The sequence below is a fragment of the Odocoileus virginianus genome, chromosome 24, assembly GCF_023699985.2.
Source record: "Odocoileus virginianus isolate 20LAN1187 ecotype Illinois chromosome 24, Ovbor_1.2, whole genome shotgun sequence".
NCBI classification, from domain to species: domain Eukaryota; kingdom Metazoa; phylum Chordata; class Mammalia; order Artiodactyla; family Cervidae; genus Odocoileus; species Odocoileus virginianus.
In genome coordinates, this window is record NC_069697.1 from 51,620,915 (window position 1) to 51,635,480 (window position 14,566).

Consider the following 14,566-nt stretch of genomic DNA (forward strand, 5'->3'; position numbering starts at 1 on the left):
TCAGATTCGCAGTCTCCGCTTCAATGCCTTCCCCGGGGGTTTCTCTCCGGCCTAGACAGGGCCCCCAGGCTCCCGGCAGTGGATCCTCCCCTTTCCCTGAATCGACTCACCAGACACAGGGCCACGCCCACCGCTTGTGCAGCCCCCCCGCTCCAGGCGCCCCCCAGAACCCCCGCACAGGCCCCCTGCTCACCACAGTCCTCCTCATCCGTCCCATCCCCGCAGTTGTCCGAGCCGTCGCACTGGCGCCCGATCCACAGGCAGACGCGGTCGTTCTTGCAACGGAAGGGCCGGTTTGGAGGGCACACGAACCGGGCTGCAGCGGCGAGAGGACAGAGTCGGAATCAGCCTTGGGGGTCCCCCACCCCCGGCTGGGGGCCTCCAGGGAGCCGGAGAGCCCCGCCCCGCCCCGCCCCGCCCTGCCTGAAGCCCCGCCCCGCATGAAGCCCCGCCCCGCGGCCCCCGGAGCCTCACCGCACTCCTCTGGGTTCTCGTCCGAGTTGTCCCCGCAGTCGTCCTCGCCGTCGCATTTCCAGGCCAGCGGCTTGCACAAGGTGTTGTTGCACTGGAATTCGTCAAGGGGGCAGGTCCGCACTGGGCGCCGGAGGGAGAAAAGAGTCAGGACTGAGCTCTGAGCCCCCAGCTACTGGGGGCGGGGGCTTGTGGCCAGACCCCTCCCTCCAGGGCCGAGGCCTAGGGGGCACTCCAGGCAAGCAGTGGAACCGCCACTGGATAGAGCCTGGTGGCCGATTCATGTCAACGTATGGCAAAAACCACAACAATATTGTAAAGTAATTAGCCTCCAACTAATAAAAATAATTGGAGGGGGGGAGATAGAACCTGGGTTTCCTCATTTTCTACGACCAGCCAGGTAGCTGTTTTGCGGAGGCAGAACTGCCTCCTCTGGTATTTCGGGGAGAAGAGGTCATTTTGGGGAAGTGTCCGGAGAGCCCTGTTTCCTGGTGGTGGTGGGCCCGGGGCCCACTGTCATGCAGTGGCAGGTACAGAGGAGGGTCCCTCGCCTGGGAGTCAGGGGACCCGGTTCCAGTCCCTGACCTCAGCCCCCAGCCCAGAGCCGGGATGGCTGCCCTCGCTGCTCCGAGCTTCAACCTTCCACCACCCAGGCTCCCCGCATCCCGCTCTGGACTGCTGAGCTCAGGCCAGCAGCAGGTGCTGCCTCACGGCTCCAGGAAAGGAAAAGTGAGCAGGGACTTGGCTTCTCAGGACAGCCCACTAAGCCCTGTTGGAACTTGTGGGGTGGGGCCCGGATGGACACGGCCCTCGGGTTTCTGCTGGATTTCGACGGGCTCCTTGATTCAGTGTTCTGTGGGCTGGGAGGGCTCACCCCCAGTGCCACAGGCCTCCTCATCGCTGCCGTCCATGCAGTCCGCGTCTGCGTCACAGCGCCAGCGCAGCGGGATGCAGTGACCACTCTTGCACTGGAACTGGTCCATGTCACAGCGGGGAGTGCAGTCTTTCTGTGGGCACGGGAGCAGGCGTCCTGATCAGACCTGGGCACTCCTGCGGGCCCGCCCTGACTCTTTTAAGCCCGACCCTCCCTCCGTCCGGTCTCCCTGCCCACCTCGTCGGAGCCGTCTGCACAGTCATGATCCCCATCGCATTTCCAGCGCCCAGCGATGCAGCGGCCGTTGGCACAGGAGAACTCACTCTCAGAGCAGGGCCGGGGGGCTGGGGAGGGACAGGGAGAGACAGGCCCCAGGAGGGTGGGCACAGGGACTCAGCCTCCGGAGCGTCTCCAGCCCTTGCGGAGCACTGTCATCTGTCCCTGCATCCCTGAAGGTCACAGTGGACTGGGATGATGACCAAGAGGCTCAACACATCCAGAGCAAGCCGACTGGCTGCCCTCCTGGGACCAGCCGGGCCCAGAGCACACTCACACTAGCCCTCGGGGACAGATACACGAGAGAGGGCATGGGTCCCTGGCCCTGCCCTCAGGACAGACTGCGTGTGGGGAGGGACGGGGAAGGACAAGACCACTCAGACAGCACCAGGGTTCAGGGAGAGGCCAGTCAAGGATGGCGGGCTGGCACAGCACGGGGGCAGGTGGGCTCTGGGGCACTGGCAGGGGTGCGGCAGGGCACGGGCACGTCAGCAACACCTACCTCTGCAACCCCGAGAGGACAGTGTGAAAATGGAGAGAAACATGAGATGAGGTGAAATGGCACAAACTCAAATACACAACATGAAGAGGGGGTGAGGCGGGAGGGGGGCCTGACCCGCAGCCCCGGGCAGCAGCCACCTGCCCCGGTGCAGCCCGTGGCGGTGGGCGGGGGAGGTGCTGAGCAGGGAGGGGCCGGGGCTCGGGGAAGGGTGGCTGTGGGCCGGGGGCGGGGCCGGGCCGGGGACATACTGCAGCTCTCCTCGTCCGAGTTGTCCCCGCAGTCGTTGTCGTAGTCGCACTGCCAGCGGCCTGGCACGCAGCGGTTGTTCTTGCAGCGGAACTGGTAGGGCTCACAGGTGCGCTCGTCTGGAAGAGGCGAGATTGGGGGGACAGTCAGGCACAGAGTCGGGGGCGGGCCTCAGGGTCTCCAGAGGTGCGGTCAGGATGGCCAGGGGCGGGAGAGTGGGTGTTCCAGCCTGACACAGGTCAGTGGTGGCAGCCCAGGCCGTGTTCTGAGATGTGGGGCCAATGGGAGCTTCTGGGGCAGAGGGGACACGAGTTGGGACCCACAGATCCCAGATGGTGGGCAGATGTGTGCTGATGAGGTTGTGTCTGACTCTGCGACCCCATGGACTGCAGCACGCCAGGCTTCCCTGTCCTTCACCGTCTCCTGGGTTTGCCCAAGTTCATGTTCATTGCCAGTGGGGGTGGGGAGTTAGGAGATGGTGGGCACGGGTTGTGAGGGCACTCAGGCAGTGGGCAGCCCCTGCCCTCCCTGGCAGGCGCCTCTCCCGAGCAGGCGCGGGGAAGCTCACCGCACTCCTCTTTGGGCTCGTCCGAGCCGTCCCCGCAGTCATCCTCTCCGTCACACTTCCAGCGCGCCGGGATACAGCGGCCCGAGTCCTTGCAACGGAACTCGTCCACCCCGCAGGTCATCTGGGCTGCAAGCGGGTGGCCGGGGTGAGGAGGGGGGCTCCTTTCAGGAACATGCGATGAGGGTGGGGTCTGGGTGGGAGTGGCCGCCGAGGGGGTCACACGCGGGGGTGGCGGGAGCCGCAGACCCTGTGCGGGGAGTGAGACTCACTGCAGTTGGCGGGCTCATCACTGCCGTCCACACAGTCGTTGTCCCGGTCGCACACCCAGACCCGGGGGATGCAGCGCTTGGTGATGGAGCATTGGAACTGGTTGGGGGCACAGGTCACCTCGGCTGCGGGGTTGGGGAGAGAGTGAGGACCTGCCCACTCTGCCTCTCCCCACAGTTCTGCTCCATATCCTGTCTCTCTCCCCCAAGCCCTGGCCTTGTCCTGGTCCTGCCAGCAATTTCTTGCAGGAAGAGACAGTTTATTTCTAACTTTGGTGATTTTTGTCTTCGGGATCTGCACATCTCTATGATGTGCATGATGATTTTATGAGCAAACTGAGTCACACCCCATATAATTCATGTTGCTCATCTAATAACATTAGTTGAGAGCGGCACGGTCCCTAGAAGAAGCGGGGGCTGGACTTCGAGGTGAATCGTGTTTCCGTGCCCGTTCTCCAACACCCCCATCCCTGCCAGCGCCCGGGGCACTCACGGCAGTCCCTCTCATCCTCGCCGTCTCCGCAGTTGTCCTGCCCGTTGCAGCGGAAGATGCCGGGGATACAGCGGTTGGTGTTGGTGCACTTGAACTGACTGGGCAGGCAGACGTGGATGTCTGTGGGGGTGGGAAGAGGGGAGGGTGACTGTCGGTGGGTGGGGCACGCGGGCAGGGCGGGGACTCCTCTCCCGCAGGGGGAGCAGCAGGAGCCCAGCCTGGAGAAGCAGCGGGGCTGGCAGCTTGGACACCCGGCCCCAGACCCTGGGGAGGACGGCGCTTTACCGCAGTTGGCCTCATCGCTGTTGTCCTGGCAGTCGTTGTCCCCGTCACAGATGAAGGCGGGGTTGGTGCAGATGCCCGTTGAGCACTGGAACTGTCCTGGGCGGCACTTGAACTCGGCTGCCGGGAGGGGACGCTCAGCATCAGGACGGTGGGGGTGGGGCGGGTGCAGGCCCCCGGGGCCCCGGGAGTCAGGGGCCCTGACGTAAGACCTCGCCACCCCGCCCGGGCACTCACGACAGTCTGGAGGCTCGTCCGAGTGATCCCCGCAGTCGTCCTCCGTGTCACACTTCCACCAGAAGGGGATGCACTTGTCGTTCTTGCAGACAAACTGGAGGGCAGGTGGGGGCGAGAGGGGTTGGTGGGGGTCTGGGGAACTCAGGAGGTTTTCTTTTGAGGGGCTGGTGTGTTTCCGAGAAGCAGCAGGGTCGGGTATCTCAGGGGCAGGGTGAGCTGGATGGGAGGCTGGGATTCGAGCACTGCAGGGAGGCCAGGCGGGGGGTATCTGTGTGGAGCTTGGGGCTGGGGGGACTGGCGAGGAGGGGGTCAGGGTTAGGGTGTGGGGGTGTCTGTGTGAGGTGACGGGTGTAAAAGTATTGCTGTGGGGAGACAAGAGGTAGGCAAGAAATGTGGGGGTGTTAGTGCGGGAAAACCAGATGTGTGAGGACACTCGAGCAGGCGGTGGGGTCCGAGGAGCCGGGGTGCTGGTGCGCGGGGTCCGTGACGGGCCTCACCTGGCTGGCCGTGCAGTTGGACACGCAGTTGCGCCCGTCGCCGCCCAGGTAGAAGTTGGTGGGACAGGCGCACTTGTGGCCGCCTCCGGGGGACAGGAGGCAGAGGTTGCTGCAGCCGCCGTTGTTGACCTTGCAGGGGTGGTTGGGCACTGCGAGAGAAACGGGGTGAAAGGGAGGCAGACGGACCCAGGCTGCGGCCACTGCTCCCCCGGCTGCTGGCCTCTCGCGGGGTGAGGGCAGTGTTCGCTGGGAACACGTGTTCTGCTCTTTCAAAGGCTGCCCAGCCCATCTGTCCTGGGCAGAGGCGGGGTAGGTCCAAACCCTGCCCTTTCAGAAGGGAGCTGAAGCCAGAGATAGAAGAGGCCTCCCTTGAGGTTTCAGGGTCAGGCTGGGCCTCCCTCAGCTCCGGCCTGTCTGCCCACGGGGCCTGGCCTTGGGGGTCTCCCCCCAGACTTGCTCTGCTGGATGGCCTCGGGACCTCGCTGCTGCAAGATCCAGGGCTGGACCCAGCTGGGCTGCAGCTCCTGAGAGCCAGACCACAGCCTGTCGACCGCCCCCCAGATCGCCGGGTGTCTACAGGCCCTGCCCAGTCTGCTGGGGAAGGATCAGGGCAGCAGCCCCTGCGGAGACGGCGGGGGCCCACCTCACCCCAGGGCCACTCGCGCCCGGCTCGCCGGCAGTCAGCTCTCAGGCCCCAGCCGCTTACCGTCGGGCTGGCGCAGGGCGTGGAAGACGTGCAGGTCCATGGGCCGGTGCAGCGTGCTGATGAGGAGCGTCTTGTTGGCGCCCGTGGTCTTGTGGGCTCGGTTGATGGATTTTGTCTCCCAGTCGGTCCAGTAGACGTAGTCCTCAAACAGGGTCAGCGCGAAGATGTGCGGGATGTCCTGGCTCAGCACTGGGGGGGCCGCAGGCCGTGGCGGTCAGGCCCGGGCCGCCGGTCAGCATTGGGCAGCGTGAGGCACCTTCCCTACGGGGCCCTCTTCACCCCAAAGCAACCCTGGGAGGGGGACATAGCCCCGCTGCAGCCCCCGGTCGCCCAGCTAGTGACTGGCAGAGCTGAAACTCAACTCCAGGCTTGTCTGAGGGCAGGGTCCTGCCCCAACACTCTCCATCCTCCCCTGTCGGGAAGTGGGGGCACGCTGCATACCCCAGCCCCAGCACCCCGGCACCTTCCTCGGGGCCTGTCATCTGGAGCTGTGCCTGGGAAGGTGCCTGTCTCTCGCCTTCCTCAGGGGGCTGGTGGTGGCCTCGTGCCTCAGTGGGTTCTGGGGACGTTCCCTGTGCTGCTCGGAACCCCCGGATCCTTGGTGGGTGGTGTCCTCAGGCCATGCCCTCTGGCTTTTAAGCCCACTCTGGCCCCAGAGGCCTGATCCCTGAAGCACAGGAGCCCAGGTCCCAGCAGGCGGGCTGTGCCTAGGCGGCCTCACTGGCATACTGACCCACGTGACGGTTGGCGCCGTCCAGGCTGGCAAACTCGATGTAGTCCTCTCGGGCGTCGGCCCAGTAGATGCGCTCGGTGACGTAGTCCAGCGTCAGGCCATTGGGCCACGTGATCTTGGTGTCCACGATGACGCTGCGGCTGGACCCGTCCATGCCGATGCGTCCGATCAGCGAGTGGTCCCCCCAGTCTGTCCAGTAGAGATACCTGGCGGGCCGGCGGGTGGTGAGGCAGGGGAGACCCCGCGACTGGTCCCCCCGGGAGCCCGCAGGGAGGCTGGGCCTGGGTGCCCGACGACGCCACGGCGCTCAGGCCTCCCTGCCCCTCCCCGCCCGCATACCCGTTCTGCGCATCCACCACCAGCGCCCGGGGCTCACGCAGGCCGGAGCTGACCAACACTGTGCGATAGGCCCCATTGAGCTTGGACACTTCGATGGTGTCCCGGCCTTTGTCACACCAGTACAGGTTGCCGCCAACCCAGTCCACGGCCAGCCCGTCGGGGTTGCTGAGGCCCGTCCGGTGAAGCACCTGCGGGCAGGGGTGGGGAGGACGGGCCCTGGGTGACCTGGGCCAGGACTCTCAGCCTCTCTGGGAGGACAGTGGATGGAACAGGCCCAGCCCTGGGCATGGGGTCAGCCTGGGCTCCAGGAGAGGGGTCTCTAGATGATGGAGACCACACCCCAACCCCACAGGCCCGGGAGCACAGGTGACAGGGAGGTCAGACTAAGGAGAACTCACTGCTAATTAGGGGAAGGGAGAGAGAGGAGTCCCCTCGTCCCTGCCTGCTCCCTGGGCTCAGAGGGGAGAGGAGCGAGGACAAGCGGAGCCGTGCAGCGACTCAGCGGGGAGGAGCGAGATGGCCTTGAAACAGAGAGGGTCCTCTGGGCAGGAACAGCGGCTGGCCCCCGGCCCCTGGCCTCACCTGCACGTTACTGCCGTTCAGGTGCATCCTGCGGATCATGCTGCCCTGGGTCGTCACGTCCGTCCAGTAGATCATTTGCTCTCGGTAATCGAAGTCCAAGGCGACAGCGTTGTTGAGGCCCTGCATTCGGGGGGTGAGCAGAGGGGTGACCGAAGAGTCAGGATACGGAAGGCTAGAGAGGCGGGTCTGAGTGTGTGAGTGTGGAGGGCGCGGGGCTGGACGGCGGAGTGAGGGGGGCGGGTCTGGCACCTGCTTGAGCAGTGTGTAGTTGGAGCCGTCCAGGTTGAGCTTGCGCAGGTAGTATCGGTTGGCAAAGATCAGAAACGGCTCCTCGTCTGGAGACAGAGGGTGCTGGCTCAGCTGCTGGCCCGGGTGCATTCTGGCAACCCCCGCCCCCTCACCCACCCAGTCCTCAGCCTGCCTTCAGCTCTGCCATCCCAGTCCTCCCTCCACTACCCCCGGCGGCCTGGGCCAGCTGCACACCCCCAGCCCCCGTCTCACCGGTCACGGCCTTGCAGCTGTGCGGGTCGCCACCGCGGGGCGCATAGCCCTCCACGCACAGACACTTGTAGCTGCCGTGGGTGTTGATGCAGCGCTGGCTGCAGGGGAATGTGGTGCTGCACTCGTCCACGTCGGCGCATGTCCGGCCGTCGTCCTTCAGGCGGAAGCCGGGGCGGCAGCGGCACTGTGGGCACGGGGGGCCTGGGGTGGGCATGGGCAGGGGGCCGGGCCGCCCCAAGGACTGCAGGCCTCTCACCCCGAGACTGAGGGGCCCCTCCAGCTCCCTTCACCTCGGGTCGCTGGCTGGCACAGGGACGTTGAGGAGGCAGGCAGCATGGAGGCCTGCCTGTAAGAGGAGGCGCTGAGCTGGCCCACGCCAGCCATCTGGCTCTCGCCCTTGCCCGGCCACTGGTGTGAGTCCCCAGTGACCACCACATCTCTGCACCCCCAGCTTAATGCTCAGGCCTCGTCTTATCTGACCTGTGCGCATCATTTGACAGCTGGGTACCTCTTCCTCCAGCACTTTCCTCCTCCTGCCCCGGCTGGATGGGCAGAGAGGCTGGAGGGGATAAGCTGGCCCTGCTCAGGCTCCGCTCCCTACTCACCTAACCGCCCGCAGTGTGGCTGTGCTCAGGCCTCAGACCGCCCTCTTTCCACCTCCGCTCGCCCCCTTGAGGGTCTTCTCCAGACGCCTGACTTAAATGCCGTCTCTATGGTGACAGCTCCCAGACTCCCTCTCCTGTCTGGCCTCTCCTTTGAACCGTGGACCTGTGCATCTGGGGCCTGCTTGACAGCCACACGCCCCTCCTCCTCTTGCGCCCCGACCTCATCTGCCAGCAAAGCCTGCCCATGCTACCTTCCACACCGACCAGAGCCCGACTAGGAGAGGGTTCTGCTGAGCTCATCGCTGTGTCCCCGGCGCCTAGAAGGCTGCCTGGCAGGACAGGGGCTGAAACTGCCTTTGCGGGATGGACGCACGAGCGAGGGGCAGAGAAACAGAGTCCCAGCCAGGCTTGGCGTGCAGAGGCTCCCACCCAGAATACCTTGAAGCCGATCTTGAGGTCCTCGCAGTCCTGGCTGCAGCCACTCAGCTTGTGGCTGAGACACTCGTTGACGTGGCAGCCCCGCTCGTCCGAGCCGTCGCCGCAGTCGTCCTGGCCGTTGCATAGCAGCGCCTCGGCCACGCAGCGTCCGCTACTGCAGAGGAACTGCGAGGAGGCGTTGCACTTGTGCTCTGGGGAGGGGGAGGGGGCGAGTCAGCCGGGTCCTGGGCCGCCTGGGTGCGGGGCCGGGCCCGCGGGCAGGGAGGGAGCCACCTGGGGGGCCCACCTGGGCTGGTGCAGTGCGGGTTCTTGGGGGCCTCATCGCTCTGGTCGTGGCAGTCGTTTTCGCCGTCGCACTCCCACTGGCGGGAGCTCAGGCAGCGCCCGTTGGCGCAGCGGAACTCGTTGGGGCCGCAGGTCGGGTACTCTGCGGTCGGAGGGGGCAGGTGAGGCTGGCGGCCCGTGCGCAGGGAGCAGGGCACCCTCCCGCCGCGGCCCAGGGCTCACCACACTCGGGGGACTCGTCAGAGCCGTCGGCGCAGTCCCGGTCGTGGTCGCACATGAAATGCTTGGGGATGCACTGGCGGTTCTGACACATGAACTCGCGGTCATCACAGGTGCTGTTGTACACTGCAGATGGAGGCGGGCAGGGCCCCTCAGCGCCCGCCCGCCTGCTGCGCCTGCCACCCCCCCGGCCCTCCTGTGGTGTGGGCAGCAGGGCGGGCAGAGCACTGGACGGGGCGCCTGGGCGCCCGGACCAAGGACAGAGCTCTGCCACCGCTGCCTGAGCGACCCCTTCCTCTCCTGGGCCTCGTCTCCCCTGCAAAGTGGGCCCGTGGCCACGCACCGTCCGCCCCACTCCTCGGGGCCCCCACCACTCACAGCAGCCTGCCGCGACGCTCTCGTCAGCGCCGTCAGCGCAGTCCTTGTCCCCGTCACAGAGCCAGCGTTCGGGGACACACACGTGGGTGCCAGGGCAGGAGAAGGAGTTGGGGCCGCATGTTTTGCCTTCTGTGGGGGGAACAGGGAGACGCTGAGACGCAGGAGCAGTGGCTGGGGAGACGCCCCCGCTGCTGTGCCGTGACCCGGTGGGGTTGTGTGTGTGCTGGGGGGCGTCTGTCCCTTCCGGGGCTGCCTCCCCACCCTGAGCCCAGCCCCCCACCCCCGCCTCACCGCAGTGAGCCGCCTCATCCGAGCCGTCCCCGCAGTCGTCGCTGCCGTCACAGAGCCACTGCTTGGAGATGCAGCGATGGTTCTGGCACTCAAACTGGGCCTCGGAGCAGAACTTGTCTGGGGCAGTTGGACGGAGGTCACAGTTAGATAGGGAAGGGGTGGGGGGGCTGCACAGTCAGGCAGATGGATGCCACAGGATGGATGGGGGTGATGCTCATGGCACCCGCTAGGGGGACTCAGCAGGAGTGGAGAGACGGTCCCGTCTCAGAGCCTGAGGGTCTGGGTGGGAGGCACGGGGTGAGGCCCTGGGTGCCCCTCTCCAAGGAGGGCATTTCCCGCGAGCGCGTCAAGAGGACGGGGCCCGCACAGAGCCTCAGCGGGACGGTGAGGCCCCAGCCCCCGCGGGCCCTTGGGTTCTGGGCCCGGGAGGGATCCTGTGGTCACTTACTGCAGTGGGTCTCATCCTCGCCGTGTTCACAGTCGTCCTCCTTGTCACATGTCCAGCTCATGGGGATGCAGCGGCCGCTGGGGCAGGCGAAGTAGTTCAGAGGGCACCTGGGGCGCTTCACACCTGGGGGCGAGGCAGGCGTGAGGGCACGGCCTCCGCGGGGGCCGCCCCCCGCCGCACACCTGCCCGCCGGGCGGACCTGGGCAGTCCCGCTCATCGCTGTAGTCCCCGCAGTCGTTGGCGCCGTCGCACACCCAGCTGGGCGCGTAGCAGAGGGAGGTCCGCTCGCAGGGCTGGAAGCGCACGCCCTTCACCCCCAGGCGGAAGTAGCTGCTGCAGTCGGTGGCACCTGGCAGGGGCGGGGAGGAGGGGTGGCACCGGGATCCCTGCCCAACACCCTCCCCGAAGAGCTGCCGGCCCGCGCGGCGCCTTCACGGGCTTTAGAAAGTGGGGCCCCGTGTCTTTCGCTGGATGCGCCCTGTCCATGCTTTCCACGCCCTGCCCTTCCCTGAGTCCCAGGGGAGCCCAGGGCTGGGGCGGGCCGGACTTGTCGTCAGACTTGTCCTTGGAGTGGGACCGAGGCCGCCCCGGGGGCCCAGAGGGAAGGCGGAGAGGAGCTGGGTCCAGAGGGCTGGGACAGGGCGTCACTCACTGCAGTTCATCTCGTCTGAGGCGTCCTCACAGTCCACGAACTGGTTGCAGCGGCTGGAGTTCCCGACGCAGGTGCCATCCCGGCAGCGGAACTCGCCCGCGCCACAGGCTGTCTCTGCAACAGCGCCCGCCCGAGCCATCAGCCAGGGACCTCCCCGTGCGGGCCAGGCCGGCCCGGGCCAGACCTCTCGGCCCAGAGCGCCTGCCCGGGGCTGCCAGACCGTGCCCTGAACCAGAACCCTGGGGACCACAGCTCAGCCGGGGCGGGGGTGGGGAGGGCTGCGGCTTGGCCCGGGCCCCACTCACTGTTGCAGGGAGCCTCGTCGGAGCCGTCCCCGCAGTCGTCCGCGCCGTTGCACCACAGCATGCTGGACACACAGCGCCCGTTGCTGCACTGGCGGAAGGTCTTCTTGCAGCGGCGCGTGTCTGCAGGCGGGAGCAGGCCGCGGTGAGCAGCGGCCGGGGGTCCTCCCCTTCACGGGCTCCCCACACTTTGTCTTGGGGATGCAGGGACGGCGGGGCTTTGCTCCCCTCACCCCACGCGCCACCCAGTGGGGACAGGCTGGCGACTCGGGAGGCGGGGCCCTGGGGGCGCGGGCGGGGCTCTCACTGCAATAGGACGGCTTCTCGTCAGACTTGTCCTTGCAGTGGGAGACGCCGTCGCACGTCAGGCTGAAGTGGATGCACTCGCCGTTGGCACACGCGAACTCGTCTTGCGCGCGGCACGAGGAGTTCACCGCTGGGGAGGGGGGCGAGGGGTTTCCTGAGCCAGGGCCTGGGCGCCTGTACCCCCTCTGCCCCCCCAGGAACTGGGGCTTCAGGGGGCTGAGGCTGTTGGAGCTTCGGGGGTGAGATGGTTCCCGTCTGTGCCCAGGGCCCCCCCTCACCCTGGCAGGTGAAGTCATCCTGGAGGATGCGGCCGCCGCGGCAGGAGCAGTTGACGTGGCCTTGGTGCGTGAGCAGACACAGGTCCTGGCAGCCCCCATTGTTGATGCGGCAGGGGGAGAGCTCACCTGAGGCAGGGGTGCGGGAGAGTGGGCCGGGGTGTCCTCCCGGGGCACACACGGAGCACCCCCACCCCCAACCGCCCGGCTTTGCTGAGCTTCCCGGCACCGCCTGTGACACGGTGGCTCACAGCTGGCCTGGGGGCTGCGATGGGAAGGCCGGTTAGGAGCATTCGGGGTGGGCCTGAGCTTGAGGGTGTGTGTGCTCCTAGGTGGGCTGTATGCTGGGGAGACTGAAATCTAAGGAGCCCCAAGGTCATGTGTGTGGTGGGGTCCCCAGGGCGCGTGTGAAGAGTATGTGACAGACTGAGAAAGCTGCAGATCTGTGTGGGGGACCCTCGCTGTCAAGCCAGTGTGAGACCACGTCTGTGCCCATGCACGCAGACGGCGGAGCAGGCAGCGCCTGGGACAGGCGTGGGGTCAGGTTCCGGCGGGTCTGTGTGGTTCTGCATGGGAAGAATGACTATACCATGTGCTGGATGCGTCCAGAGATGTGGATTGGACCAGCTGTGTACACACGCGCATGCGTGTGTGTGTGTGTGTGTGCACGCTGGCGCAGTGGGCACGGGGGCAAGGCAGGTGGCAGCGGCCCCACTCACAGCTGTTGGTGTCATTGGCCACGGCGATGATGCCCATGGGCTGCTGGGGGATGTCCACGCGAAGCAGCTTCATGTCGCTGCCCACGTACTTGTTGGCCCGCTGCACGGCCCGCCGCACCCAGTCGGTCCAGAAGATGTGCTCCCCGTACACGGCCAACCCGAAGGGGTGGACCGGCTCCGACTTCAGGATCACCTGCGGAGACACCCTCAGCATTGTCAGAGGTACAGCTCTCGCCCCTGCTCCGGGGACCAGCGGCCCGGCTCCCCAGACACAGTCACACAATGGGAGGGTCTGCAGAGGCAATCACCTCCCTCATTCAGCTGCCGAGGACGCCAAACCAGGAAGGTCGAGGATGCTAAGCGGCGAGGTCAGGACGCCCCACTGTCCTCCCGGCTCTTCCTGCTGCGCCGGGAGGCCTCCCTTCCTCCTGCTCTGGGCCTGGACAGTGTCCTGCCCGGCGGCCCGGCAGTCCCCCGGTGTCGGCCCCCTCCTGCTTCCCATCCCGCCCACCCTGGAGACTCACGTAGCGATGGGAGCCGTCATACTCGCACCGCTCGATCTTGTCCAGGGTGGCGTCGGAGAAGTAGAGCTTCTCGGCCCGGTGGTCGATGGCCAGGCCGTTGGGGGTGCGGATGTCCTTCTCGATGAGGGTCAGGACGTTGGCCCCTGACAGGGCTGCCCGCATGATGCTGGGGTGCTGCTCGTTCCAGTTGGTCCAGAACATCAGGCTGTGGGGAGAGAGGCCGCAGAGATCAGGACCCAAAGCCAGGGAGCCAGCCGCAGTGAACCCAGGCAAGGGCGTGCAGACAAGCCGGACCCAGAGGTCTGCCAGCATGTGAACGGGGCCCCGGAACCACAGGCAGCCTCAGGCCACCAAAGCCAACACAGCCGCGGTGCCCAGGAAGGACGGCTACACAGACAGCCTCAGTGTACGTGCACACACACGTACAAGTGCTTCTGTGTCTGCACCTGCCTTTACTGACACAGTGGGCTCTGGGATTCTGATCCTGGCTGCTAGGAACCTTAGCAAGCTACTTACCCGCTCTGTAACTAATTTTTCCGCTCTATGAAATAGGAATGAATAATACTATTAACACTATCTGCTCCGTGGAGTGATTTGAGGATTAAATGACAGTCGTGTGTGCTATGTGAGGCTTTTCTATTATTTTTTTTCTTTGTTTTTCTCTTCTCCTGGCATCCTGAAGACCCTTGGGTGTCCAGTGTGGTAAACTGGGACCTGGTAAAACGTGGGTTTAACCACCAAGTTCCCGAGAATCGCCTCCTCCATAACTTAAAGCCTGTGTACATTTGGGATCTGAGTCCCAGCTCTGCCCCTTACTAGCTCTGACCTTGAACATGATTCTTGGCCCCTTTTGTTTCTTTTTCTCTTGGCCCCCGAGTCTCGGTTTCCTCTCGGTATAGGAGGTGATGGGAATGGCCAGCCATGCTGTGTTTCTCTAGGGGGCGGGGTGGTGGTAAGGCCCTGGAGGTGGGTGTGGAAGACCTCAGGGTCGGTCAGGCACTGCGCTGGGTGTGACACGGTGGTCCTCTGACCACCTGCAGTGGACGGTGATTCCTCGGTCTTTGTCCCAGATGCACATGCAGTTAGGAAGGATGGAGGCTGAAGAACCAGAGCCTCGCTCCCCGGGCCGCCCTCACCCACCCTGCAGTTTGAGAAGCACTGAGCTACACCAGGGCTCCCCAGGAGGCCCCAGTGGTAAAGAACCTGCCTGCCAGTGCAGCAGATGGAAGAGACCCGGGTTCGATCCCCGGGTCAGGAAGATTCCCTGGAGGAGGGCACGGCAACCCACTCCAGTATTCTTGCCTGGAGAATCCTATGGGCAGAGGAGCCTGTCTCCCCAAGCTACAGTCCACGGGGTCACCAAGAGCCAGACATGACTGAAGCAACTTAGCATGAGCTACATCAAAGCCACTTGAATTGCAAGGAAATCAAACCAGTCCATCCTAAAGGAAATCAGTCCTGACTGTTCATTGGCAGGATTGATGTTGAAGCTGAAGCGCCAATACTCTGGTCACCTGATGCAAAGAGCTAACTCATTGGAAAAGACCCTGA

The 14,566-nt window shown here is 65.4% G+C and overlaps 1 protein-coding gene across 4 annotated transcripts in view; it reads right to left on the minus strand.

Annotated features, from left to right (window-relative positions):
• The window catches only part of LRP1 (LDL receptor related protein 1), an 81,696-nt gene that overhangs the window by 7,670 nt on the left and 59,460 nt on the right, over positions 1 to 14,566 (minus strand). For all 4 annotated transcript variants that reach the window (XM_070454758.1, XM_070454757.1, XM_070454756.1 and 1 more), the window contains 30 exons: positions 13,016 to 13,220; positions 12,492 to 12,684; positions 11,776 to 11,901; positions 11,499 to 11,627; positions 11,195 to 11,314; positions 10,890 to 11,003; positions 10,437 to 10,586; positions 10,238 to 10,360; positions 9,790 to 9,906; positions 9,499 to 9,627; positions 9,124 to 9,246; positions 8,903 to 9,043; positions 8,617 to 8,807; positions 7,574 to 7,757; positions 7,322 to 7,407; positions 7,073 to 7,192; positions 6,491 to 6,678; positions 6,152 to 6,357; positions 5,419 to 5,607; positions 4,713 to 4,861; positions 4,216 to 4,309; positions 3,982 to 4,098; positions 3,697 to 3,816; positions 3,207 to 3,329; positions 2,938 to 3,063; positions 2,372 to 2,488; positions 1,583 to 1,689; positions 1,346 to 1,478; positions 475 to 594; positions 194 to 316 (listed from right to left, as the gene is read on the minus strand). In XM_070454758.1, the coding sequence (XP_070310859.1) occupies positions 194 to 316; positions 475 to 594; positions 1,346 to 1,478; positions 1,583 to 1,689; positions 2,372 to 2,488; positions 2,938 to 3,063; positions 3,207 to 3,329; positions 3,697 to 3,816; positions 3,982 to 4,098; positions 4,216 to 4,309; positions 4,713 to 4,861; positions 5,419 to 5,607; positions 6,152 to 6,357; positions 6,491 to 6,678; positions 7,073 to 7,192; positions 7,322 to 7,407; positions 7,574 to 7,757; positions 8,617 to 8,807; positions 8,903 to 9,043; positions 9,124 to 9,246; positions 9,499 to 9,627; positions 9,790 to 9,906; positions 10,238 to 10,360; positions 10,437 to 10,586; positions 10,890 to 11,003; positions 11,195 to 11,314; positions 11,499 to 11,627; positions 11,776 to 11,901; positions 12,492 to 12,684; positions 13,016 to 13,220 (4,163 nt within the window). The remainder of the gene's footprint in view (positions 1 to 193; positions 317 to 474; positions 595 to 1,345; positions 1,479 to 1,582; positions 1,690 to 2,371; positions 2,489 to 2,937; positions 3,064 to 3,206; positions 3,330 to 3,696; positions 3,817 to 3,981; positions 4,099 to 4,215; positions 4,310 to 4,712; positions 4,862 to 5,418; positions 5,608 to 6,151; positions 6,358 to 6,490; positions 6,679 to 7,072; positions 7,193 to 7,321; positions 7,408 to 7,573; positions 7,758 to 8,616; positions 8,808 to 8,902; positions 9,044 to 9,123; positions 9,247 to 9,498; positions 9,628 to 9,789; positions 9,907 to 10,237; positions 10,361 to 10,436; positions 10,587 to 10,889; positions 11,004 to 11,194; positions 11,315 to 11,498; positions 11,628 to 11,775; positions 11,902 to 12,491; positions 12,685 to 13,015; positions 13,221 to 14,566) is intronic.